The sequence below is a fragment of the Mus musculus genome, chromosome 7 (genome assembly GCF_000001635.26).
Source record: "Mus musculus strain C57BL/6J chromosome 7, GRCm38.p6 C57BL/6J".
In the NCBI taxonomy this organism is placed as follows: domain Eukaryota; kingdom Metazoa; phylum Chordata; class Mammalia; order Rodentia; family Muridae; genus Mus; species Mus musculus.
In genome coordinates, this window is record NC_000073.6 from 4,698,648 (window position 1) to 4,725,522 (window position 26,875).

Genomic DNA, 26,875 nt, shown 5'->3' on the forward strand with positions numbered 1-26,875 from the left:
AGGATGGGCCTCCCTACAGCATCCAAAGCTGAGCCCCGCCTGTCTGTCTTAGTCACAGAGACTTGAAGCCAGAGAACCTGCTGTTGGATGAGAAAAACAACATCCGCATCGCAGACTTTGGTATGGCGTCCCTGCAAGTGGGGGACAGCCTCCTGGAGACCAGCTGCGGGTGAGTGGGGATCCCTCCACGGGTTCCTGGGAAGGGAAAGAAGCCGGCCGGCCGGGGCTCATAGCCTCTGATCGCCGTCTCTCTATCTTTCTCTTTCTCCAGGTCCCCCCATTACGCATGTCCAGAGGTGATCAAGGTGAGCTGAAGAGCAAGGGGAGGTTAGGGGAGTGGACAGAGTCGGGACAGAAATGCCATTGAAGTGACACCTTTTGCCTCTTCAGGGGGAAAAGTATGATGGCCGCCGGGCAGACATGTGGAGCTGTGGAGTCATCCTATTTGCCCTGCTTGTGGTAAGGTGCCTTTTGCTGCTACCACTGTGTTTCTAGAACAGTGTCCCCCTGTGGAGGATAGAACTTTACACGCGTTCTCACTCCTGGCTGTGTGTGTGTGTTTCTCTTGAATATTTGTATGTGTGTGTGACTGCGTGGAGTGAATGTGATTTCTTGAATATATGTAGGTGTTTATGAGAGAAAGGAATCTTGAATATATATGTGTGTGTATGATTGAATGACTGTCTCACATCACACGGGTGTATATTCGTGTGTCTGGTATATGTGTGTGATATCTCATTTATGTGTATGTGTGATCCCATAAATGTAAACGTGTATGTGTGGCTATGTGTGTGTGATCTCCCACATGTGTGTGTGGGTTTTTTATAGAGAGCAGTGGTTCACAACCTTCTTAATGATGCAACCTTTTATTTAACACAGCTCCTCATGTCCTGGTGACCCCTAACCATAAAATTATTTTCATTGCTACTTCTTAACTGTCATTTTGCTGCTGTTATGAATTGTAATGTCAATGTGTGTGTTTTCTGATGGTCTTAGGCAGCGCCTACGGATAGGCCAAGGGTGTCGTGCACAGGTTGAGAAGCACTGACTCCGAGAGGCACAGGCAGTGTAGCATGTCTCCCAGCCTAGCCTTAGATAGGCAAAGGCGGCTTGAACTCCTGAGGCTCCTGCCTTTACCTCCCAAGCGTTTAGATCACAGGTGTTGGTCGCACTTGGTTTGGGCAGTGTTAGCGCCTGAACCCCAGAGCTTTGTGTGCGAGGCCTAGAACGTGCCTCCATCCTTGCTCGTTCTGTGGTTCACCTAGTGAATATCAACACCCACGTAAACCCTCAGCCCATGGTCATTTCTCCCACACACTTCCCAGAGTCTCCCTCTGGCCTCCCTTGCCCCTTCCCCAGGTTGGATCTTGCCATAAGTGTCCTTCTTCCTGCCCATGGTCTGGGTTCTCAGTATGCATTTTGTTGCATAATTCTAAAAGCCTCATTTTCCCCCCATGTCTATCATAAGCCCCTTGAGGCTGGGGCTCATGACAGTGGCTTTCATCTTTGTTCATTTAGTTGACTCATCTCTGAAGACGCAGGGTTGGTCTGTCTTAAACTCCCTAATGCAGAGTGAACTAATAACTCACTTAAAGCAAGCTTTCTTCTTTCTTTCTTTCTTTTTCTTTTTCTTTTCTTTTTTTTTTTTTTTTTTTAGCTTTTTAAGACAGGGTTTCTCTGTGTAGCCCTGGCTGTCCTGGACTCCCTTTATAGACCAGGCTGGCCTCGAACTCCCAGAGATCCACCTGTCTCTGCTTTCTGAGTGCTGAGATTAAAGGTATGCACCACCATGTCCAGCAGCAAGCTTTCTTCTCAGCATTTCTTTTTCTTTCTTTTTTCTTTTTTTTTTTTTTTTCATTTTTCGAGACAGGTTTCTCTGTGTAGCCCTGGCTGTCCTGGAACTCACTCTGTAGACCAGGCTGGCCTCAAATTCAGAAATCCACTTGCCCCTGCCTCCCGAGTGCTGGGATTAAAGGCTTGTGCCACCACGCCCGGCTCTCAGCATTTCTTTTTAAGGTTTTTTTATTTGTGTGTGTGTGTGTGTGTGTGTGAGAGAGAGAGAGAGAGAGAGAGAGAGAGAGAGAGAGAGAACATGAGTGTCTGTGGAAGCTAAAAGAGGGTGTCAGATCCCCTGAAGCTGGAGTTAGAGGGAGTTATAAGCCTCCTTGTGTAGGTGCTGGAAACTGAACTTGGGTCCCCTGGAAAAGCACTCAGTGTTCTTAACCACTGAGCCATCTCTCCAGCCCCCTGAGCATGTTTGTTTCTTTTTAAGATTTTTTTCCTGTGTATGAGTGTTTTGCCTGCATGTATCTGTGAACTGTGTGCTTGCCTGGTGCCTGCGGGTGCAAGAAAAGGTGTCTGAATGCCCTGCATCCGGAATCGTGGGCAGTTATGAGGACAGCATGTGGATTCTGCGGAGCAAGCCCAGATCCCTGCGAGAGAGAGCAGCAAGGACTGAGAGCACTTAGAGCTGATGAGTAACCATTTCTCCAGACCCAATTTGGTTTTGGGGGGTTTGGGTTTTTTTTTTTTTTTTTGTGGTTTTTGGGTTTTTTTGCTTGATGATCGGTTGGTTTGTCTTTGGTTTTGAGCCAGGGTTTCTCTGTATAGCCCTGGGTATCCTGGAACTCATTCTGTAGACCTGGCTGGTCTTGACCTCAGATTTCCCCTGCCTCTGTCTCCCGAATGCTGGGATTAAAGATACCATGCTGGAAGTTGAACCCAGGGCTTCGTGTATGCTAGGCAAGCTCTCTACCCACTGGGTTAGATCTCCAGAGCCAACGCTCAGCTTTCTGTCATCAGTAGGGAAAGGATAGAGTTCAAATCTCTGCTTCCTCATGCTGGACAAGTAAATCGCTCCCTTTGTGTAGGCCTCAATCCTCCTAATCAAGTAATTATATGTGAACCGAATAATTACATGTGGATAATTACAGTACCAACAATTGTGAAGGTTTAAATTAAATACAAGATCCCAGGTTCCCCTCCAGTACTGCAAACAGATAAGCAACAAAAAACACAGTACAGCCGGGCAGTGGTGGTGCACACCTTTAATCCCAGCACTTGGAAGGCAGGGGCAGGCAGATTTCTGGGTTCGAGGCCAGCCTGGTCTACAAAGTGAGTTCCAGGACAGCCAGGGTTATACAGAGAAACCCTGTCTCAAAAAACAAAACAAACAAAAAAAAAAAAAACCATCACATTACAAACAACTTAGAGTAAGAACTGACCTTGATGTGTCAGTTTTTGTTGTGTGGCTTTTGTTGTGGCCAGAGGGTAGAAGGAACCTAGCTGGTTTCTAACAGAAGCAAGACCTCCCTATTCCAGGACTCACTAACTCACTGATCACAGTGATTATATAAAATTGGACTTCCGAGAGTAATGAGGACCAGCTGTGCTGTGGCTGATATTTTTAATCTGTCCCATAGCCTTTCCCAATAGAATCCTCACATCCCTTACACAGAGGCGATAAGCTGAGGCTCACTGCCAGTGCCATCAGGCACCAGAGCCAAAGGCAGGCTGTCTGACTCCAAGACCAGTCAGAAGGTGCCCTCCCCATCTACCTTCACCCTGCATTCTGTCCATGCCCCTTAGATACCAGGGTCAACCGTTTAAAACATTTGGGAAAGCCCTCAGACTCATCTCTCCCAAGAGCCCTCCTCTAATTCCTTATGTCAGACCAGACCCCCTTCTTACTCTGTCCCAATCCTGAACATTACATCAGCCCATTCCACCTGTATTCCCCACCCGACCCCCGTTTCTCCTTTTATTCTCTTATTCCCTTTGTTATGTTTATTTACGTATTCATGGAGGGGGTGTGCTGGCAAGCGTATTCAAGGCATGCTTGAGGTCAGAGGACAGCTAGCAGGCGGCAATCCTTCCCTTCACCACACCACGTGGGTCCCAGGGATCAGCTCTGGTACAGAGGCTTGGCGGCACATGCCTGGGTTACATGTCATGTCACGGGCCTATTTGAGACAGGTTCTCATATGTCCCAGGCTGGCCTTGACCTCATTATGTAACTGGAGATGAGCATCTGATCTCCTTGCTTCTCCTGCCTCCCTCCCAGGGCTAGGGTTCCAGGACTCAGGTCCACGTCCCGTATCTGCAGTGCTGAGAATTCTGCACAGCTTGCTGCATGTGCTTAGTAGAAAAGCGCTCTACTGCCAACTGAACCACAGCCCCAGCCAGTTTCTCTCTTTCTTTCCTTCTTTCCTTTTTTCGCTCTCTGTCTCTCTGTCTCTGTCTCTGTCTCTCTCTCTTTCTTCCTTTGTTTGTTTTTGTTTGGTGTTTGTTTCAGACAGGGCCTTTGTTTGTAGACCAGGCTGGCCTCCAGCCAACAGAGGTTGCCTGCCATGTCTAACCAAGTTCTAGGATTAAAGGCGTGCACTGCTGCACCAGGCCCTCTTTATAGTTTGTTTGTTTGAGACAGGGTCTCACTGGTAACCTTGGCTGTCCTAGAACTTGCTCTGTAGACCAGGCTGGCCTCAAACTCATAAAGGTCAACCTGCCTCTGCCTCCCGAGTGCTGAGATTGAAGGTGTGCACGAAGAGTTTAGAGAGAGGCTTATTTTAGTTTTGATGTATTTTTGTTTTGTTTTAATGTAGTTTTGTTTGTGGCAGTGTGTCGCATCACCCAGGCTGGCCTCAAAGCTCAATATGTAACCGAAAATGACCTTGAACTTCTGAGCCTCCGGCCTCCACCTCCCGAGTGTGGGGTGTAGGCCTGTGACACCAGTGGTGCTGGGGGTGGGACCCTGGGCTTCCTGGAAGTTAGGCAAGCGCCCCACTGGCTGAGCTACATCTCCAGCCCTATATAGGTGTGGACAGTAAGTATCCAACCCAACTCTCAATCTTTTTTTTTTAAAGATTTATTATATGTATATGAGTACACGGTAGTTATCTTCAGACACTCCAGAAGAGGGCGTTGGGTCCCATTACAGATGGACCATGTGGTTGCTGGGAATTGAACTCAGGACCTCTCTAAAGAGCAGTCTCTTAACCACTGAGCCATCTCTCCAGCCCATCACCTGGACAGTGTTAAGCTCCACCTAAGGAAGGCTCGAAACCTTCCTGACACTGTGGCCCTTTATTCCGTTCCTCATGTTGTGGTGACTCCCGACCATAAAGTTGTTTTGGTTGCTACTTCATAACTGTGATTTCACTACTCTTACGAACCGTGGTGTAAATGTCTGTGTTTTCTGATGGTGTTAGACGACCCCTGTGTGAGGGTCATTTAACCTGTCAAAGGGGCCATGACCCACAGCTTGAGAACCACTGCCGTAAGGAAAGAGACAACGATGTAGCTCACTTGGTAGATTGCTTGTCCAGGACACATGAAGCCTCTGGTTCCATCCCCCAAACTACATGAACTGGGCCTGGTGGTGCATGTCTATAACACCACCACCCCCACCCCCACCCCCGCCAAGAGCTGCCACGCCAGGTTGAGAATCACTGACCTGAGGCTCTTGATGATGTCTTGCACAGGGGGCACTGCCCTTCGATGACGACAACCTGCGCCAGCTACTGGAGAAGGTGAAACGTGGGGTCTTCCACATGCCTCACTTCATCCCTCCAGACTGCCAGAGCCTCCTGAGAGGGATGATTGAAGTGGAGCCCGAGAAAAGGCTCAGTGTAAGCAGCGAGGGGCTGGCAGAGGTGAAGTGGTTCCAGAGAGTTCCTGGAGGGCTGCCTGTAAAGCCTGCCATTGGATGAGTTTGCTGGTTAAGCCACAAGCCCAAGGTCCAGCAAAACCTAAAACTTAGAATCATTCCCAAGTTGGACCAAGGACCCTTGAGGGCGGCGCATTGAGGGATTGGCGGGGGTTGAAAGGCTGGCACTTGGCGTGCAGTAAACTGCTACCTGGGTTTAAAAATGGTCAATCTGCAGGTGCTTGACCGCCACCAGGGGAAGACATGATGTCACCCTGCTTCGGGATGGGTCAGTGACCTCCCGGAGCCAATGCTAATCAATTTTATGTTACTGCTTGCTAGCTATTGTATGTGACCTAATTTCTGCTTCTCTGTGACCCACCCCTTCACAGCTGGAGCAAATTCAGAAACATCCTTGGTATCTGTGAGTAGGAGGGAATTGAACAGTTGGGTACCTGCGGGAGGAGGTAGGGCACCCGGGTCAGAATAGAAAGGTGGAGGGTGGGGTGCCATATTCCTGATGGGTGGGATGGGATGGAGGGACCTACCGTCTCAAACTTCAGAGTATGGGCAGAGGAGGACAAAGCTAAAGAAAGGGAGGGTGTGGAGTCTAGAGGGAGGAGGGCTCCGGACTCTTTGAGTCAGAGTTTGAAGAACTAGGGTCTGGACACCCTCAGTCTGAGGAAGATGGGGACCCAGACTCTCCAGATCCTGGGATGAGGAGTCTGGGCATAGGACGTAACACTAGGAAGATAAGCGTTTCTCTACTATTCCAGGGGCGGGAAACACGAACCAGACCCTTGCCTGGAGCCAGCCCCAGGCCGCAGAGTAGCCATGCGTAGCCTGCCTTCCAATGGCGAGCTGGACCCTGACGTTCTGGAAAGCATGGCGTCTCTGGGCTGCTTCAGAGACCGCGAGCGGCTGCACAGAGAACTGCGAAGCGAGGAGTAAGAGCTCCCAAAATCCTTTTCACCGGCGCCCCACTTCATTGAATGGGTTGTGGCAGTTCCCTAGAAAGCCTGAAGGGGGCGTGCCGCATCCAGTTTTATGGATCTGACAAACTTTAGTGCTGGTGCACGGGAATAATCTGGAAATGCTCAGAGAAAGAAAGCATTAAAGCTGAGATGGGCGTGAATGGTGTCTTCATTACGTAGAACTTAATAAGTGCTTAAGTTGTGACGAACACTGAACATAGGAAGCCAACTATGTTGGCTTGTGGGAAAAAATGGCATTTTGGGTCCAAAAAAGAGAAATAAGACCTGAACACCTGTGTCTGAGGGAGGAAGGCTAGGGGCTTTCACTTGGGGGACTGTGGTGGGAGGGGTGAGGTCTGAACTCGAAAGTTTAAAGGAGAAGGGCTGGGGTCTGGATTCCTTGGTCCAAGGAAGAAGGTCTGGACTTGTACCGTTGGATATGGGGGCAGATCTGTTAGGTGGCCTGAGCTCAAAGATCCACAGCAGCGAAGGGAGGGAGGGAGGTCTCATTGAGACACAAACTTCCTTACCTTACATGGGTTTTTGTTTGTTTTTCATTATGTATGAGAGGAGGGTGTATAGACCAGAGGATAACTTGGCAGGAGATTGGTCCTCTCTTTCCACCATGTGGGTCCCAGGGGTACAACTCAGGTTATCAACCTTGAGTAGCAAGCACCTTTATCCATCTCTCCAGCCCTGGGCACTGATCGCTGACCTCAATCCTCCCTTAACCACCTCCTTCTTCCCGTCTCAGGGAAAACCAAGAAAAGATGATCTATTATTTGCTTTTGGATCGGAAAGAGCGGTATCCTAGCTGTGAAGACCAGGACCTGCCTCCTCGGAATGATGTTGGTAAGAAGGCAGATTGGGCGGTTTAGATCCCAGGATTCCTGAGGGAGGAGGATGCTGTCGGCCCTGGGAGTCTGTGTGTGGACAGCTGGGCATTTATGAGAGCCTCGCTCTGCTATGCTCCTTGGTTTCCCCATCCGTTTACAAGGCAGTCACGTATATGCTGTGTATACCTGGGCAAACTAATCTACTGGGTGGGTCAATAACTCTCTCCCTTCAGACCCACCTCGTAAGCGTGTGGATTCCCCCATGCTGAGCAGACACGGGAAACGGAGGCCAGAGCGGAAGTCCATGGAAGTCCTCAGTATCACAGATGCTGGGAGTGGTGGCTCCCCAGTGCCTACCAGACGGGCCTTGGAGATGGCCCAGCACAGTCAGAGGTGAGGGAGAGGCTGTACCCTCTGGGAGAATCTTCAGTCCCAGAGCGTAGAGGGAGCAGATCGTTCTAGACCCTGCTCAACCTCCCGTGCCTGGGAGGACATGGAAATGGAGAAACACCTGAACCTTCTGAAACTCTCTCAGATCATTTTTTTAACCCTGTAAACAGATCCCGCAGCGTCAGTGGAGCCTCCACTGGTCTGTCCTCCAGCCCTCTGAGCAGCCCAAGGGTAAGAGTAGACCCTCAAAGAATTAAGAGAAATCAACAGAAAATACAATTTCATGAGGCATTCTTGCCTGAGAAGTGTCAAAGACATCCATTTTTGTCTACTCAAGATTGGGTTTGTAGTATGTTTTGGGGGTTTTAATTATTTATCAGAAGTTCTTTGAGTACTTTCAGCGTGCCAATTTCTGCTTAGGCTAGGGTTGCAGCCTTAGTGTGTAAATTGGAGACAGTACTTGTGCCTAAATCCAGAGTGGTGGGTGGGGCTGATTGAACTACAATTCCCAGCATGTCTTGCAGTCCTCCCTAGCGATTCTGAGCAAGTAACAATTAATCCCAAATAACAATTCCCTCCGGGAAGTTGTAGTCCAAATTGTCACTAGGCCCTGCTTTTCTACAGAGTCCGGTCTTTTCCTTCTCACCGGAGCCAGGCGCTGGAGATGAGGCTAGAGGCGGAGGCTCCCCAACTTCCAAAACACAGACGCTGCCTTCTCGGGGCCCCAGAGGTGGGGGCGCTGGAGAGCAGCCACCACCCCCCAGTGCCCGTTCCACGCCCTTGCCTGGACCACCAGGCTCCCCGCGCTCCTCCGGCGGAACCCCCTTGCACTCACCTCTGCACACGCCTCGAGCCAGCCCTACGGGGACCCCAGGAACGACGCCACCTCCCAGCCCAGGCGGTGGCGTCGGGGGAGCCGCCTGGAGAAGTCGGCTCAACTCCATCCGCAACAGCTTCCTGGGCTCCCCTCGCTTCCACCGGCGCAAGATGCAGGGTAAGGGTCTCAGCAGATGCTGGGCTAGGTTTGCCAAATGCTGGATTCTAATGTGGGAAGGAGGGGCTAAACGTCATATGGAAAATTTCATGGCGGGTCTTCAGGTAGGAAAGAGAGCCTGATTCCCAAATCCCGAGACTCTAAAGGTGATGATGACGTTCGGAGAGAGGCAGGTCTGGGGGCTGAAGGGTGATGGGAACAGGTCCTGCCACGGTGTACTCTCGCCTACTCATTGGTCTGTAGGAGCTTGTGCCTACCCGGGGAATGTGGTCTAGCCACACTGTCTATCCAGAAGGGCCAGGACTGACTACTCGAGTTAGGGTTAGCCATTTGGGAGATGACTGAATCCACAGGGTGCTGGATGATAAATTATAAGTAAGTGTTGACTACTCCCTCTTCTCTCTCTAACTAGTCCCTACCGCCGAGGAGATGTCCAGTTTGACACCAGAATCCTCTCCTGAGTGAGTTCAACAAGGGAAGAAACTAAGTGGGCAGCAAGGGGACTTGTCTTTTAACCCCTTCCTGACCCTCCCTCCTCTTCCTATCTATCCCATTCCACCCAGGCTGGCAAAACGCTCCTGGTTCGGGAATTTCATCTCCTTGGACAAAGAAGAACAAATATTCCTCGTGCTAAAGGACAAACCTCTCAGCAGCATCAAAGCGGACATTGTCCATGCCTTTCTGTCGGTGAGAGTCCTGGCATCCCTATCGGACCACAAAGCTATGCCTCCCTGCCACTCCATCCATGGCCAGACTTACTTCCGAGACTCATGGGATCTGTAGTTTTCCAGCAAGAGGTGACCTTGATCACTACGGAACAGGGAGGCAGGCACAGACTCTTGGGCCTAAAGCCTAAAAGTGGTGAAGTAAGACCCTAAAAACAGGTTCCTGAGTACCAGCAGAAGATGAGTGGGTTGCCTTGCCATGCCAAAAGATCTGAGGGGGTGGTCCAAGGAGAGACCTTTCTCCACGGACCTTAATGCTTCCTACTTAATACCATTCCCGCAGCCCTTTGCTGTAGGACTGTGATGGGATTTTCAGTTACTAAGACATGTGACTTGTAGAGGAAAGAAAGGTGTATTCCATAAATGGTGCAGGAGCCTGGAACTGTCTTGTAAATATCAGAGGCCACATGAGTTTAGGATCCATTCTTCAGAACATAGGGCAGGGGACCTACAGAAGACGAGCCAGTGGGCAGTGGGGCCTCCCAAGCCTAATTTGTTATCCTCTTACCCATTGCTGATGGGACTTGTTCCTTGTCCAGAGCCAGGTGTAGGACGGTTATCTGTTCCCTCAGTTCACCTCATCCTTATTTATATTCGTACCTTCTAGATCCCCAGCCTGAGTCACAGTGTACTGTCACAGACCAGCTTCAGGGCCGAATACAAGGCCAGCGGCGGCCCCTCCGTCTTCCAGAAGCCTGTCCGCTTTCAGGTGGACATCAGCTCCTCTGAGGGTCCAGAACCCTCACCCCGAAGAGATGGCAGCAGTGGAGGTGGCATCTACTCAGTCACCTTTACTCTCATCTCCGGTGAGTCTCTCTTGACCAGCTTTGGGGTATTGGGGATCTCTGAAATAGGATATCGGCACAGGAGGGCATCAAGATCAGAAATCAGTACAGAATGCTCTGGTTCTGCAGTGCCCCCGCCCCCAGCACACACACACTTTCCTTTCCCAGTCTTTCCATCACATGTATTGTGAAAAATAGTTCACAGGTATCAGTAATCAATCATTTTATAAGGTGCTTCATGGTACCTTCTCATCTCCATCTTCTAATAGAAGAGTAAGCATGCTCGCCTCAAACATCAGTGCCTTTCCCAAAGCAGATATCATCAGTCCATCCATGGAGCTCTTCCTGTGCTCAGCTGAGCTGCAGCCTCAGAATTTTAACTCTAGGCAGCCATGACCAATCAAGACTTAGCCCGAGAGAGGAAAACACTCGGGGATAAGTTTCTTCCAATTCTTAGTTCCTTGTCAATTTTAATATGTTATGGTCAGGAGGTGAGTTTGCTCTAAGAGTTTCTAAATCAGGCTGCAGAGTGTGTGTGTGTGTGTGTGTGTGTGTGTGTGAGTGTGTGTGAGTATGCGTGTGTGCACGTGTGTGAGTGTGTGTGCGTGTGTGTGTGTGTGTGTGTGTGTGAGTGTGTGTGAGTATGCGTGTGTGCACGTGTGTGAGTGTGTGTGCGTGTGTGTGTGTGTGTTAGACAGAGAGAACGAGAGCGAGACAGAGAGACAGAGAGAGAAAGACAATTTCCGGGGATAAGTTCTCTCCTACCATGTGAGCCCCAGGGGTTGAAATCGGGTTGTAAGGCTTGGCAGCAAGTACCTTTACCCTGAACCATTCTGCCAGCCCAAGATTTGTGTTGTTTTAGGTTTGTTTGGTTTTTTTATGGGTTTTTTGTTTGTTTGTTTGTTTGACTTGTTTGTTTGTTTCTCTCACTTATTTTTCTATGTTAAAAGATGTTTATTTTATATATGTGGGTTTTTGTCAGCATGAATGTCTGTGCAGCACATGTGTGTCTTAAGGTATCAGATCCCCTGGGGCCATCATGTGGGTGCTAAGAATCAAGCTCAAGCCCTCTGGAAGAGAGCGACCAGCCAGTGCGCTTGCATCCTGAGCATCTCTGCAGCCCCTTGCTTATTTTTCTTATGTATTTCCGCCCCTCCTCCCATCCTTAAGGAAAGTCAAATGAGCACCAACACCTATTTTAAATAGAGAGCAACACTTAGTGTTAGAATGAAATGGAGATGTCTGGGCGTAACAGTGATCCTTAAGTGCAGGATAGAGAGCCCTCTGGGGAACCAGTTATTGGTGCAGGTCCTAACAGAGTCAGGAAAATTAACCCTGAAAGGACGACAGTCTTGCTTGTGGAGGGATCCTGCATGCCCCAGCTCTCTCTCAGTCACTGGGTTCCTGTTTGCCCATCTTCCCTCAGGTCCCAGCCGTCGGTTCAAACGTGTGGTAGAGACCATCCAGGCACAGTTGCTGAGTACTCACGACCAGCCCTCCGTGCAGGCCTTGGCAGGTAGGTGACAGATGTGTGGTGGGCACACATCCAGGGTGACCAGTGCAATCTCAGGTGTCTCTCTGCTTCTCTTAAGCTGACTCACTTCTTGGACTTTTGGCCAGTGTCTTGCTGAGGTCTCCCCTGCACTGTTGGGAATAGATTTCCCCCAAGAGGCTGGAGTCCAAGAAAGGAGTTTCTCAGCTACCTGAAAGCCCTAAAACAACAGTGGCCCCCACGTTGGAAGCAATGGTGCCACAGAGCTCTGGAGCCAGATCTGCCCTGTGGGAGAGTGATCAGTCATCCCAGTGTGCCTGGAACTAGGGGCTAAAGCCAGGGGAGATAGGACAGATTGGTGGCCCTCTCTGCAGGACCCAAATGCTACTGGCATTGAAAAGCACAGTTCTCAAATGGCATCCAGGGAGCAGAGCAGAGGCCAGGCCTCAGGGAACTGTTTATAATTCATTCAGGTTTCCATAAGAGAATAACATAAACTAACCAGAGGTTAGTTCAGATAGAGGTAGACTGTTTGCCTAGCAATGAGAAAGGTCTGGATTCAGTCCCTAGGAGAAAAAAAGAAATGCAATAAACTTGAACGGGGTGGGTGTTTGGATTTGGTTTGGTTTGTTTAAGACAGGTTTTTTTGTGTGAAACCTTGGCTGTCCTGGAACTTTCTCTGTAGACCAGACACTGGCTTTGAACTCACAGAGATCTGCTTGCCTCTCCCTCCCAAGTGCTGGGATTACAGAGGTGTGTCACCACCTTACAAGTGAACTGGGTGGCTTTTTAAGCAATAGGAGAGTGAGTATGGAAATGCGTACATGCTGTAGTCCAAGCATTCAGGAAGCTGAGGCAGGGAGGTTGCTATCCTGAGGGACTAGTTCCAGGTCATTTTGGCCACTTTATTTTTTTTTTTAAAGATTCATTTATTTATTATATGTAAGTACACTGTAGCTGTCTTCAGACCAATCCAGAAGAGGGAGTCAGATCTTGTTAAGGATGGTTGTGAGCCACCATGTGGTTGCTGGGATTTGAACTCTGAACCTTCGGAAGAGCAGTCGGGTGCTCTTACCCACTGAGCCATCTCACCAGCCCCTTTGGCCACTTTATAAAACTATCTAACACCTATAAATCCTAACACCACATAAACTAGCAGTGGCATTATACAGCTGCTGTAAATGGCAGCCAGCACTTAGGAGGTGGAGTCAGGAGGATCCGGAATTCAAAGTCATCCCTAGCTATATGTATCAAATTCAAGGCCAGACAGATATTCATGGGACTTTATCTCAAAAATAAAAAATAAATAAACTTTTAAATTGCAATTGGGCAATGCTGGCACATGCCTTAAATCCTAGCACTTAGGACACAGAGGCAGGTGCATCTCTGAGTTTGGAGCCAGCCTGGTCTACAGAGTGAGTTCCAGGACAGCCAAGGCTACATGGAGGATCCCTGTCTCAAAAACACAAGCAAATACATACATACATACATACATACATACATACATACATACGATAGTATTATCTATTTTATGTATATGCACTTTTGCCTGCATGTATGTCTGTGCACTGTGTACATGCTTGGTGTATGTGGAGGCCAGAAGAAGGCATCATATCTCGAGTTACAGGGGGTTGTGATCTGAGAATGGAATACTGTCCTCTGGAAGAGCAGCCAGGGCTCCTAGCCATGGAACCCAGGAAATTGTGTTCAGAGACTGGAAGGCCAAGGTCAAGGCAGCAAGAGAGATTTTGTGTCTGCCAACAGATCATTTCCTCATTCTTAGAGGGCCTCGGTGTCTCTAACATGGTGGAACAGCAAGGGAGTAATTTGTATTTTGGTTTTTTTCCCAGACTTGGTCTCATATATCTCAGTCTGGCCTTAAGCTTGGAATGTAGTTAACAGATGACTTTGAACTCCTAGTCCGCCTACCTCTGTCCCAGCTGCTAGGATTACAGGCGTGTACTACCAGTCTGGCTTTCACTGAGGTCTTTTATAATTTCAGGGCACTAATCCCAGAGGCCCTATGGATTTAGGTGTGATGGTTTCAGCCTGTGAATTATGGGGGACACAACATTTAACCTGTAGTAGAAGTGTCTGCCATAGCAGTCAGAGCTACAAAGATGACAATTCTATGTGACTAAAAGGTTGGCTTAGGCAAGCAGGCTCCATTGTAGGATGCAAGAGAGGAACATGCCAGGTGCACAAGGCTGGTGAGATCAGCCTAGCATTCCTCTCTGTCTCTGTCCCTTGTAGAAGGGATCAGGCAAAGAGAATCTAGCAATGAATATAGCAGCCACCGGAGGACACTAGTGGCTTGACTCTGGACAGAGCTAGTCTTGACTTTGGGTTCATCACGTATGATTGCCATTAGTAAGTGACCTCAGAGATGGTCCCTGAAACAATACAGATTTTTCAGCCTGCTGTCCGGGAGGTGAGGCACCCAGGGTGACTTCAGGATGTCTTCCTGAGAGCTGTCCTCTCTTGCTCTGCAGTTCCTACCTTTATCTGTGGCCACTTCCTCCAGAACACTACTGACATTACTGGTTCATTTAAGGACTTGGGTCTGCCCAGATAATCCAAGGTAGTCTTCCCACCCACAGGGATTATCCTGAATCGCAACACATGGTCTCAGCGTCTTCACAGATTCCCAGCTTTATGTGAACATATGTGGGGTGCCATTATTCAGCCTGTCCCAGCCTCCCTGAGGGACATTTGCAGTGTGTGGAGACTGATTTGATTGTCTCACTTGCAGGGCAGGGACTTGTTATTGACATCATGTGGATGGGGACCAGGGATGCTGAAAACAACCCTGTGACTCTCACCACAGAGTTACTCAGGCCTCAGCATCAGTGCCCAGGACGATTAGTTAGCCCGCGGGTTGCTGCAGCAGAACACCTTACAAAAGCAACTTCAGGAAGTGGGGACTGGCAAGAAGGATTAGCACTTAACGGTGGTGCTTGCCACTGAACCCGACAACCTGAGTTAAGTTCCCATGACCCACAGATTAGGGGAAAACAAATTCCTGCAAGATGTTCTCTGAGCTCCACACTGAAGCCCTAATACATACACCACACATGCATGCATGCACACACACACACACACACACACACACACACACACAGAGGAAGAAGAGGGAATGATGGCTGGCAGGAGTCTGAGGCAGCTGGTCACATTGTCTGCATTTAGGATACAGAGAGTAATGAATGCTGGTACCCAGCTCTCTCTCTCCTTTTTATTCAGTTCAGGACCCCAGCCCCTGGAGTGGTTCTGCTCACAGTAGGGCAGGTTGTCTTTGCATCTGCATTATCCTAATCCAGACCATCCTTTACAAACATCTCAGAGCCTTGCTTCCACAATGACTCTAGATCCTGTTAACCTAACCTGTGAGCCAGTCACTTGGGAGGCTGAGGCAGGAGGATCAGGTATTCAAGGTCATCCACTGCTACAGAGGGAGTTCAAGGCCAGCCTGGGCTATTGTATGAGATCCTGTCTCAAAAAAAAATAGTAAAATAAAATAAAAAATATAGTAGGTGATGGCGGGCTAGAGAGATGGTCCAGTGGTTACGAACACTTACTGCTCTTCCAGACGATCCCAGCACCCACACAATTGCTCATAAATATCCAGAACTCCAGTTCCAGGAGCTCTGCTGAACTCCGTGGACCCCAGGCATGTACATGGTGAACATGCCTGCAGGAAACCACTCATAAAATAAATAACACCTAAAAACAAACAAACCAACCAACCTCAGGGGTGGTGAAATGGCTTAGTCAGTACCGTGCACGACAACCTGAGAAGCTCATCCGCAGAGCTGTGTGAAAAAGCCGAGAGGCCGGGGCCTTAGCTCAGTGGTAGAGTACTTACCTAGCAAGGCAAGGCTCTACTCTCAGCTCCAGGAAAAAGAGAAGCCAGCCACTGCAGTGTAGCCCCAGAACCCCAGCTCTGGGCAAATGGAGACAGAAGAACCCCTAACCCGGCTAACCAACTCTGGTAAGTTCCAGGTTCCATGAACGAACCAACTCCCCCAAACCGTCCTCTGACCCCCACTTGCGTGCCATGGCACTTATGTGTCCCCACACAAAATAAATACATTAAAAAGAAAGAAAGGAAGAAAGAAAGAAAGAAAGAAAGAAAGAAAGAAAGAAAGAAAGAAAGAAAGAAAGAAAGAAAGAAATGTAATCTAAGAAATAAGATGAGCCGGCCCTGATGGCCTTTAATGCCAGTATTGTGAAAGCAGAGTTTGAAGACAGCTTGGTCTATATAGAGAGTGCTACCACATGCATATGTAGTGTGGCCTTCAGGTCAGCAGATCCAGAAATATCCGAGACATACACAGAACAATTTGCAATACTTTGAGCCTCAATCCCATAGAATTACCTAGTTGTACATAAAGGGTATTACAGCCTTATAGTTGCCCCAGAGAGCCGAGAATTTCTTGTGGTGAGCTGGCCTGGGCCTCAGACAAACTGGGCAGGTTTTTCAAAGCCAAAATGTAGGCTTTTTCTATAGCAGCTGTCTCTGGGATTTGAAGTTCCAAAAATGGCGGACATAATAACCTCTATTCTGGTTGTTATTATGACTAATTTACATTTATTTGTGTATTTGGGGTGAGCACAGTGGTGTACATGTGGAGGTCAGAGAACAACTTGTGGGCGTCAGTTCTCTCTCTCTCCATCTGTGTGGGTCCCAGGGATTGGACTGAGGTCATCAGACTTGGTGACAAGCTCTGCTGAACCACGTCACCAGCCCAAGTTTGGTTTCTTGGTGCCACTGTGACCAATAAACAGGAGCCTCAACCTGGGTTCAACAACTTGCCTGCCCATGGAAAATTACTTCCTCCTTTGCAGATGAGAAGAACGGAGCCCAGACCCGGCCTGCTGGGACCCCACCCCGAAGCCTGCAGCCCCCACCAGGCCGCTCTGACCCTGATCTGAGTAGCTCTCCCCGCCGAGGACCCCCTAAGGACAAGAAGCTCCTGGCCACCAATGGAACCCCTCTACCCTGACCCCAGGGGGCCAGGGAAGGAGGGGAGCCCCCTCCACCCCCCTTCCCTGCCCCCCTACTGTGAATCTGTATATAAGGCCCAAGGAGTATGTTGGGAGGGGGGACACAAAACTAGGCCTTGCCCTGCAGGGATAGGGCTCCAGGGGCCATACCCAATGGGGGGGGAGGTTCTAGGGCAAAAAGGGGGTGGGAGCTGTTTTTATTTATTTATTAATTAATTTATTATTTTATTTATTGATCAATCTCTGCGGGTGGGGTAGGGGAGGGATGGGGGTGGCTTAGCAGATCCGGACAGGGCCCTCTGTCTCTGTGTCATCCCCAACCCCCAGCCCCTTCCTGGCCCCCTGCTCCCCCCCAGGTCCTGCCCCCTCCCCTGTGACCTTCTGTACGGATTTGCCCTCCCGGAAGGAATTCTGGTTTCGCGTGATCCTGCCTGCGTCTGTGTCTGATTCCGCCGGCGGCAGCAACAACAACAACAACAACAAAAATAAATAGCCTTGATCAGGGACAGCTGGCTGGCCTTTGCCTCTCAATTCCTGGGGTGCTTCTGATCACAGGGACAGGTGGGTACCAAGATACTGCCTGTCTAAGCAGTGAGCACAAGTCCACTTTGCCGTGCATTCTCCAGAATGTCCACATCAGCCTCCAGGGTGTTGTTGAGTGAGCCTGGGTTAGCCCCATCTTTCTTCCTCTATCAGTAGCAAGGGGTCTGGTCAGAGCACCTGTGCCATCTGTATATTTGGAGACCCAGAGGGAGCTTGTGGGAGGCTGGAGTCCAGACGGGGATGTAAGTGCAGGGTGCAGCCACGCAAAATGGAGAAGTCCACGGCAAAGAAGCCAAATAGCATAAAGAGCAACATGGCCACTACCCACTCGCAGATAGCCGAGGCAGAGCGCATATGTAGGGCGTGCAGGACAATCACTTCACGCCACAGTCAAGGGTCACACAGCACATGCCAAAGCCCCGGCAGCCCACCTCAGATGCTCTGACACTTCAGGCTGGGATCAATGCATCTTTGGTCCTATGAGGTGCTTTCCTCACCCGGCATGTCTAGTCACACTTCACACCGACATCCCTTCAAAGGAATTGTAGCTGTTATCCCGTTACCCTCCAAACCTTGCTCCCTCCCATCTGTTCCTCTCTCCTCTCTAATGACTCCGATTAGTGCTGGAGAACTCCAAACCCATTTTCCATTCTGGATCCTTGCCGATACCGGAATGACTCTTCCAAGAAAAGTGCCATTTCTACTCCCTCTGCATGCTTGGCTAATCTTTTTCCCTTTGTTGGGGTTTATTTTGTGACAGGCTGTCATATAGCCCAGGCTTGCCTTGAAAATAGTATGTACCTGACACTGACCTTGGAATTCCAATCGTGTGTCCATCTCCCTAATGTTGGGGTTCTGGGCATCTGGCACTACAACCTGTTTATTCAGTACTGGGGAATGAACCCAGAGCCTCCTGCACAGGAGGCAAGCAAGCATCCTACCAACTGAGCTACGTCCCCAGCCCCCAGGCGTGGACTATTTATAAGTTCCTCCCTATTTTGTGACCCATAGCCTCCTCCACATGAGCTCCTTAACAGAACAGAATCTCCTTGGCCTAAGCCTGTTCCTCTTTCTAAGGTACCCACTCTCCCCTTGGAAATAAGTCGACACGTGGGAATTCCCCAGTCCCTAAAGCACGTGGTCACCCTCTGTCTGCTCTCCCCATCACCTCCTGCTGCTTCAGCCAGGTTCCCTCAACTCCTTAAAACATAAACCTTTTGCTGGCGGTGGGACCTCATGAAGAGGCAGGTGGATCTCTGATTTCTGTGAGTCTGAATCTACACAGTGAGTTCCAGGCCAGCCAGGGTTCTGGTGTGAGATCCTATCTCCAAGGGGGGGGCGGGGGGGGGGAGAAGAAAACAAAGACGTTTTCTCCTTAGCTTACTTACCTTCAGAGGTCCAGCCCAGAAGGGACAATGGGTTTTTTTCCTGCTGGAACCTCACCAGCCCCCTTCCCTTTCCTCCGCCATTATTTTCTATCAACTTACACCTCTTTTCCTTATGTGTGTACTATGTGGAGATCAGAGCACAATCCAAGGGAGTCATTTTCTCCTTCCACCATGAGGGGATCTAACTCAGTAGGTTTATTTACCTGCACAGCCATCCTTCCCTTCTATGCATGCTTTGTCTTGTTTTGTTTTTTGTTTTTCGAGACAGGGCTTCTCAGTGTAGCCCTGGCTGTCCTGAAACTCGCTCTGTAGACCAGGCTGGCCTTGACCTCAGAGATGCCCCTCTGCCTCCGCCTCCCCCACTGCCTCCGCCTCTGCCTTCTGGGTGCTGGGTCTGGGATTAAAGGCCTGTGCCACCACTACTGGGATCTATGCATGCTTTTTTTTTTAAGTTTTATTTATTTTTATTATATGTAAGTACACTGTAGCTGTCTTCAGACACTCCAGAAGAGGGAATCAGATCTCATTATGGATGGTTGTGAGCCACCATGTGGTTGCTGGGATTTGAACTTCGGACCGTTGGAAGAGCAGATCGGTGCTCTTAACTGCTGAGCCATCTCTCCAGCCCGCTTTTTTTTTTTTTTTATGTACTTTTCTCATCTCTCTTTAAGTTATTCTTCTCTAAAAATTTTACTAAATGGGCTGGAGAGATGGCTCAGTGGTTAAGGGCACTGACTGCTCTACCAGAGGTCCTGAGTTCAATTCCCAGCAACCACATGGTGGCTCACAACCATCTGTAATGGGGTTCTGATGTCCTCTTCTGGTGTGTCTGAGGACAGCTACAGTGTACTTATATGCATAAATAAATCTTTAAAAAAATTTTACTAAAGTTACTTGCAAAATACACAGTTTTTGGGAAGGGGTCTACATATTGAACCCAGCGCCTTTCCTCGCAAGCTCTCTACCGCTGAGCTGTGTCTTTAGCTTCTCGATATGGTCTGCCTGGCACAGAAATTATCCTCCTGCCTCAACATTCCTGGTGCTAGCATTACAACTGTTCGCCAAATCTGGTTTCATCCATGGATTTAAAAGCTTCTTAAAAGTGGCAGGCGGGGCTGGAGAGATGGCTTAGCGGTTGGGAGCACTGACTGCTCTTCCAGAGGTCCTGAGTTCAAGTCCCAGCAACCACATGGTGGCTCACAACCATCTGTAATGAGTTCTGGCTCCCTCTTCTGGAGTGTCTGAAGACAGCTACAGTGTATTTACATATAATAAATAAATAAATAAATAAATAAATAAATATTTTTTTAAAAAGTGGCAGGCAACCCCCAGAGGAGTGCTTCAATGCTTATGCACACTGACTGCTCTTATCCCAGCACTTGGGAAGCAGAGGCAGGCAGACCCCTGGATTTGAGCCGGCATGGTCTTCACAGTGAGTTCCAGACAGCCAGGGCTACACAGAAAAACCCTGTCTCAAAAAAAAAAAAAAAAAAAAGATAGATAGATAGAAAAAGAAAAGGGAAAAAGAAAGAAAGAAAAACCCTAAGAGGCAGAAAGAACCTGGGTTTGATTACCAGCACCCACTGTTGACTCACAACCATTCATAACTCTGGTTGCAGGGATCCAACACCTTCTCTGACCTCTGTAGGCACCAGACACACACGGTACATATATGCAATACTGGCAAAATATGTATACCCACCAAATAAAATAACAAACCTAAAAAAAGAAGGAAGCCAAGGGCTAGGGCGGGCAAGATGGTTCAGCAAGTGAGGATGCTTGCCACCAAGCCTGTAATCACATGATAGAAAAATCACCAAGAAATCACATGGCAGAAAAAAAAATCTCAGCGTTGCGGCACAGGAGCACCCACACATATACATTCATATGCACACACCAAATAAACAAATGTTTACAAAGGGTGAGATGAGGCTGAAGAAAGCAGCTCTTGGTAGAGGGCTTGCCTAATGTGAAAAGCCTTGAATTCAGCCCTCAGAACCTGGGGAAAAAGCAAGGAGTGGTGCGCCACACCTAGAATCCTAATCATTAGAAGGAAGAGCAAAGTCCCAGGTCATCTTTGCATCTTTGGCTACACAGTGAGTTTGAAGCCACCCTGAATTACATAGCTGGCGTTACATATTCTCTCTCTCTCTCTCTCTCTCTCCCTCTCTCTCTCTCTCTCTCACACACACACACACACACACACATACACTCACATACACAAACACCTGACAGGCTCTATTAGTAACATTTCTGATTATGCCAGAGCAAATATTCCTTCCCATCTAGGCCATGTTGGGTCACTAGTGAACACTCTAGTTGGGAAAAGATGGTTGAGCAACTAACTGGTCTTTTGGAGCACACAAGTCATCCTGCAACCCGTGAGTAACTCCAACCAGGACTCTCACCTTGTCCAAGAGACTTCCGTTGCCTGCGCCTACTGCAGCTCTTCAGCACCCAGAAAGACACTTGACATGCCTGGCTGGTGCCCCTCCCAGCCGATTATCAACAGAACCTTCTCCTAATGCCTACTAATGCCATGTCAGGCAGGGATCTAAGCATCTCACAGACAGTTCTAGTTCTTCCTCACATACTGAGGTCAGCTTGTTAACCACCTGCATCTTCACTGGCAGGTCTCACTACATAGCACAGGCTTGCTTCGCACTCGCAGTGATCCTTTTGCCTCAGCCACCTGCATTTCATAAGTGAGGAAACCAGCAGAAGTTCCCCTACATAATATATGGAGAAATTGAGGTTCCTGAGCAACCAATCTGACCTCAAAGTCAGTCCTGTCCACTACACTTGTTTTGTTTCTGGAACAAAGGCCTACCACATAGTCTAGGCAGACCTTGAACTCACAATCCTCCCTCCCTGGCATTAGGATTACAAGCTTGTGCCACCATGCTTGGTTTCCACTTTCTGCTTGGAAGCTGTGATCCTGTTTTTGTTTTGTTTGTTTGCTTTTGTTTTTGTTTTTGTTTTTTGAGACAGGGTTTCTCTGTGTAGCCCTGACTGTCCTGGAACTCATTCTGTAGACCAGGCTGGCCTCGAACTCAGAAATCCACCTGTCACTGCCTCCCAAGTGCTGGGATTAAAGGAGTGTGCCACCACTGCCCGGGGGAGCTGTGATCCTGGATGGACACTAAGGCCCAGACACGTGAAGGGACACCCACTGTGGTACACAGCAAAGGGAACAAGCCAAAAGAGAAGCCATCTTTGACCAGTCCTCACCCCTAGAAAGGATACTAGCCACGATGAGGATGGTGGAGAGGCTGCAGAGGCTCAGGCGTAGAGACTTAATCCAGTGGGGCCCAGGTTGGGGCAGGCCTTTCACCCACCAGGACAGAAAAAACTGTAGCCAGAAGTACAGGTTGCCCAGGATGAAGGCCAGAAAGGCCCCTGCCAAGTGTGTGGGCTTCTGGTTCTTGTCCTGGGGAAAGGGAGGAAAACTGAGAATAAAATTATGGCAAGAGCAGGAGAATGATTGGAAGAAAAGACTTTGAACAAGTACAACAGTTATAGTTTCAAGTGCAAAACCCAGGACCGGTGGAATAGTTGAGCTGGTAAATGCTTTCAAGGACCTACAGAGGAAGCAGAGAAGTAATGCCTGAAAGTTGTCCTCTGACCTCCACTCATACTCAGCACACATGTACTTCCTCCTCTCTCTCCTCCCCTCCTCCCTCCCTCTCTCTCCCTCTCTCTCTCTGTCTGTGTGTGTGTGTCTCTCTCTCTTTCATACACATACACACACACACACACACACACACAAATAGAATCTGCCACCCTATCACCAACTTTTAGATTAGGTACTTTGGCTCTTATTAGCTCAACAAAGCAATCATAAATTTTGTTGTTGTTGTTGTTATTTATGTGCATGCCACATGTCCGGAGGCCAAAAGAGGGTGCTGGATCCCGCGACACTGGAATTGTAAGCGATGAGTGCAAGGAACCAGATCTGGGTCCTCCAGAAGAGCAAGAGTATTGTTATTAAACGGCTCAGCCATTGAGATTTACATTCATTGCTAGGTCCTCAACCCTCAGGATCAACAACAGCATCTCCCACAAAGTAGATGTTCAGGAAACACGCATAGAATAAACTTTGCATTCTCAAAGCGGGGAGAGGTAACATACCCCAAAGGGAAAAGTCTTGCTGATTAGTTTTAGGAGTTTTGTTTTATTTTGGTTGAGACAGGGTCTTTCTGCTTGTTTACCCCAACTTCTGGATTAAACCTAGGACTTAACACATCAGGGCAATAACCCTACCCAGCTACATCCCAGCCCTAGAGACAGGGTCTCAGAGAGCCCAGGCTGGCCTCGAACTCCTGATCCTCTACCTCCCAAGCACTGTAGAATAGGTTTGAGCTACCATGCCCAGCAAAATGTTGGCGTTTTTGTTTGTTTTAAATATTTCACTTATTTTGTGGGCGAAAGGTAGTATCGCACCATGGAGCAAGTGTGGAAGTTAGAGAATAAGGTACCAGAGTCCATTCTCTCCTTCTATCACGTGAGTTCTGAGGGTCAAACTGCTTACTGGGCTTGGTTGCAAGTGCCTTCACACGCTGAACCATCTCAATAACTCCCAGATTTTGATATTTGACAGGTAAAATTTTCTTAGCTATAATAATGGTTTGTGACTTACAGAAACACATGTTAAAATATATATAAGTAGTTTTTTTGGTTTGGGGCTTTGGGCTGTTGTTTTTATTTTGTTTTTGTTTGTTCATTATTTGGTTGGTTAGTTAGTTTTTTGAGATGGGGATTCTCTGTGCAGTCCTGGTTGTCCTAGAACTCACTCTGTAGACCAGGTTAGCCTAGGACTTGGATATCCACCTGCCCTTGCCTTCAGCGTGCTGGGATTAAAGGCGTGAGCCATCATGTTTGGCTTAGGTCTTTTTTTTTTTTAATGTCCTGTGTAATAGCACACACAGTCGTTTTAGCTGAAGCAGGGAAATGAGGAGTTCAAAGTCAGTCTTGGCTATATAGGAAGTTCCAGGACTGCCTCAGCTAGAAACAAACTTTGTTTTTAAAAAAATTCATGATGGAACAACATTATGAACTAACCAGTACCCCGTAGCTCTTGACTCTAGCTGCATATGTATCAAAAGATGGCCTAGTCGGCCATCACTGCAAAGAGAGGCCCATTGGACTTGCAAACTTTATATGCCCCAGTACAGGGGAATGCCAGGGTCAAAAAGTGGGAGTGGGTGGGTAGGGGAGTGGGTGGGGGTTGGGGGGCAGGGTATGGGGGACTTTTGGGATAGCATTGGAAATGTAAATGAGGAAAATACCTAATTTTTTAAAAATTCATGAAAAATCAGGGTAGTGGCACTGCCCTTCACTGCCAGCACAGTAGAGACACACACAAGAGAAAACCAAATTCAACATAGATACAAAGTCAGATTTTCTCAAATAGTGTCATGGAGAGAGATGAAGACTAGAGAAAGGGCTAAGGGCATTCCTTGGAAAGGCACAATAATAATATTAGGACCTAAGAAGGCAGCTCAGTCCCTGGGTGCTTGCCTGGGTTTGGTTCCCAGTGCCCCGTAAAACAAGAGTGGGGCTCACCTGTAATGCCAGAACTCAGGAAGTGGAGGCAGGAGGTCTAGGGGAGTTCAAAGCTATCCTCCAATACATATCGAGTTCTAGCCTGGCCTTGGCTACTTGAGACCCTCGCAAAATAAAAAGTCCTTAAGGAAGGAAAATAATAACAGTAACACAGTCGTAGGTTGAGAGACATAGGAACAAATGAGCAAGCAAGCAAATAAATTAAGAAAATGACAGTGGAGGCAGTCTGACTATCCTGTGGTCTCACCCACCCTGCACCTCCTCATCTTTCAGCAAGAGACTGTACATCAGTACATCAGAGACAGAACATAAAACACAGTAACAAAATAGACCAGTGAGATTTTTCCTGTCCTTTGTCCATTCATTCATTCTAAAGTTAATCTGCAGATCTTCATGAATGCCAGAACTAGAATCTGTGAGTCTCTGTTCATTTCTGACCACCCACAGATAAACTAGATTGCTCTAGGGTACAGCCAACAGCAACTGAACAGAATTCGGTGGAGATTCTGGTAAGACTCGATCATTGTACCGCACTGCAACAATTTCATGAGGAAGTGAGGCAGATAATGGTGGCTGCAATAAAATTCTCCCAACCTCCGAGGGTTCCACAAGGTTCTGAACACACACCCTAATACATACAGGACACCCCATAAAGCCCTCTATAGTGCAAGAGTCGTGAGAACTACAAACCCCAGAAAGCTTTGCGAGCCGAGTACACAGAAAGAGCCACCAGAAGCCGTAGGGAAATGTAGTCCAGTTCCCCCCGCCCCCCAGGTTGCTTTCCAGCGCATCTCACCTGGAAGTTGCCTACTATGGAGGTACCCAGGGCACAAAGGATCCCCGACCACAGAATTAGCTGGTTTTGCCAGGTTTTGACGCCCCAGTCCCGGAGTTGGTGATGACGCACAATGCAGATCCAAACAGCTAGGAAAGAGAAGTGAGAGGCAAACTCATCACAGGATTCGCAGCTGGAGGGGAAGATTTGAAACAGGAAAATGCTGGTGTCCCAGTTAAACATAGGATGAGGGAAGAAGGGATTTGGAGGTACGGGCTTGGAGGTTTGAGGGAGACGGACTGGGATCTGGATTCCTGGATCTGAGGGGGAAAGACTGGGGTATGGACTCTGGGTCTGAGAGAAGAGAATTGGGGTCTAGACTCCTGGGTGTGAGGAAGGAGGTCTGGGGCATGAACCTTGGGGTCTGAGGGAAGAAGGCTCCTGGCTTTCAGGGAAACCAGTTGCTCTGGTCTGAGGAAGGAGGAGATGGGGACCCTTTAGGCACCTTTGGGCTGGCAGTGAAAGGAAAGGTATAGAAATACTTACTTAGAGCAGCTCCTATATTGAGGACTTGGCCGAAAATGCAGCTCTGAGGAGCATAAGAGCCACAGATACTGCAAAAGAAGAACAGGGTCATCTTTTGGCTCCTCCCAGACAAGACCCTCTATTTGCCTCCCCCATCACCACCTCAGCCATAACAACCTGATAAAAGGGAAGCCTTCGTTGAGGTCCACAGAACCATTAACCACAGCGATTGCAAAACTGAGACGAGAGGAATACAGGAAGTTAGTAAGTGGATCTTGTAGAGAGCTTTCCTTTCTGTTCCCTAAACCAAACACTTCCCTGTGTTAATGGACTTCTGGCCTCTATCCTGTGTCACAAGAAGCCATCCAAAAACCAGCTGTCTTCCCTCAGACCCAAAAATCCAAACATTAGCTCTCCTCCCTCAGACCTGGAGTCCAGTCCCCAGCCCTCCTCCCTCAGACCTGGAGTCCAGTCCCCAGCCCTCCTCCCTCAGACCTGGAGTCCTGTCCCCAGCCCTCCTCCCTCAGACCCAGGAATCTAGCCCTCCTTCAGACCCAAAAGTCCAGACCCCAATCTTCCTCCCTCAGACCCAAGCATCCTTTAGGGCCTCTGCTACTTACACAATCCAGATGCCAGCTATAGCCCACAGAAATAAGATGACAGGCAGCAAGGACAGGTAATTCCACATTGCTGCGCTCTGCAGTGGAAGTGAAGAAGCTGGATCTCCAAGCAGTCTTTAGGTGTGTGGTGCTGAAGACGGCCCACCTGCTTTTGTGGTCCCACTGGCTGGAAGCCTGGCCTTGCTCGGGGCTCTTTTCCCTATCTTCTTCAGACCCAATCAACTGTTGTTGGTCTGTTTTCCTGGCTCTTCACTGCCAGCTCCCAGGCTCCGGGTTCCCTTAGGGCCCTCACCTTTCCAAGTTCCCTCAAATTCTCTCCATTTCCTTAATACATTTAGATCTGAGTGGCAGTACCAGGTGATTCCAGGTGTGGCAAAAGAAGGCAGGCCTCCGAATTCCGGAAGAGGCAAAGTCCAGGCTGAGTGTGTATGAGATATTCAGCTTTGGGTCTAATCAGTAGTCATCGTCTGTAATCTACCCAAACAACTACTTCCTGTCTCAGATTCGTAAAAGGGACACTCTTGCTTCAGGGAGCCCCTAACTTCCTTCCTACAGTTTTGTGGGTTCAACGTCCAAATCCCCCGGTACTTTATCCTCCCCACAAACTACATACAG

General features: G+C 48.7%; 2 protein-coding genes across 6 annotated transcripts in view; one reads left to right on the forward strand and one right to left on the reverse strand.

The window, feature by feature from the left end:
• Window positions 1-17,352, forward strand: part of Brsk1 (BR serine/threonine kinase 1) — a 25,364-nt gene extending 8,012 nt beyond the window's left edge. For 2 of the 4 annotated variants that reach the window (XM_017322325.2, XM_017322326.2), the window contains 16 exons: window positions 53-169; window positions 272-305; window positions 391-459; window positions 5,481-5,627; window positions 6,037-6,068; window positions 6,421-6,591; window positions 7,373-7,470; window positions 7,688-7,847; window positions 8,015-8,075; window positions 8,469-8,838; window positions 9,251-9,299; window positions 9,402-9,525; window positions 10,171-10,369; window positions 11,775-11,864; window positions 16,686-16,837; window positions 16,888-17,352. In XM_017322325.2, coding sequence (XP_017177814.1) covers window positions 53-169; window positions 272-305; window positions 391-459; window positions 5,481-5,627; window positions 6,037-6,068; window positions 6,421-6,591; window positions 7,373-7,470; window positions 7,688-7,847; window positions 8,015-8,075; window positions 8,469-8,838; window positions 9,251-9,299; window positions 9,402-9,525; window positions 10,171-10,369; window positions 11,775-11,864; window positions 16,686-16,837; window positions 16,888-16,977 — 1,963 coding nt within the window. In that variant the 3' untranslated portion in view covers window positions 16,978-17,352. Of the gene's footprint in view, window positions 1-52; window positions 170-271; window positions 306-390; window positions 460-5,480; window positions 5,628-6,036; window positions 6,069-6,420; window positions 6,780-7,372; window positions 7,471-7,687; window positions 7,848-8,014; window positions 8,076-8,468; window positions 8,839-9,250; window positions 9,300-9,401; window positions 9,526-10,170; window positions 10,370-11,774; window positions 11,865-16,685 lie in introns of those variants that run through there. The other 2 variants (NM_001003920.3, NM_001168572.1) reach the window with 2 other exon arrangements.
• Tmem150b (transmembrane protein 150B) lies at window positions 8,185-26,604 on the reverse strand. 2 transcript variants are annotated; one of them, NM_001142792.1, is made up of 6 exons: window positions 26,261-26,435; window positions 25,818-25,877; window positions 25,662-25,729; window positions 25,137-25,264; window positions 22,022-22,205; window positions 17,355-17,764 (listed from the first exon to the last, which is right to left on the reverse strand). In NM_001142792.1, the coding sequence occupies exons 1-6, from the start codon at window positions 26,326-26,328 to the stop codon at window positions 17,556-17,558; spliced, it is 717 nt and encodes a 238-aa protein (NP_001136264.1). In that variant the 5' UTR covers window positions 26,329-26,435; the 3' UTR covers window positions 17,355-17,555. The 2 variants fall into 2 exon arrangements, with proteins under 2 accessions (NP_808555.1, NP_001136264.1); NM_177887.4 differs by lacking the exons at window positions 17,355-17,764; window positions 22,022-22,205 and adding an exon at window positions 8,185-10,408 and having other exon boundaries at window positions 26,261-26,604.
• Between the last annotated feature and the right edge of the window lie 271 nt (window positions 26,605-26,875).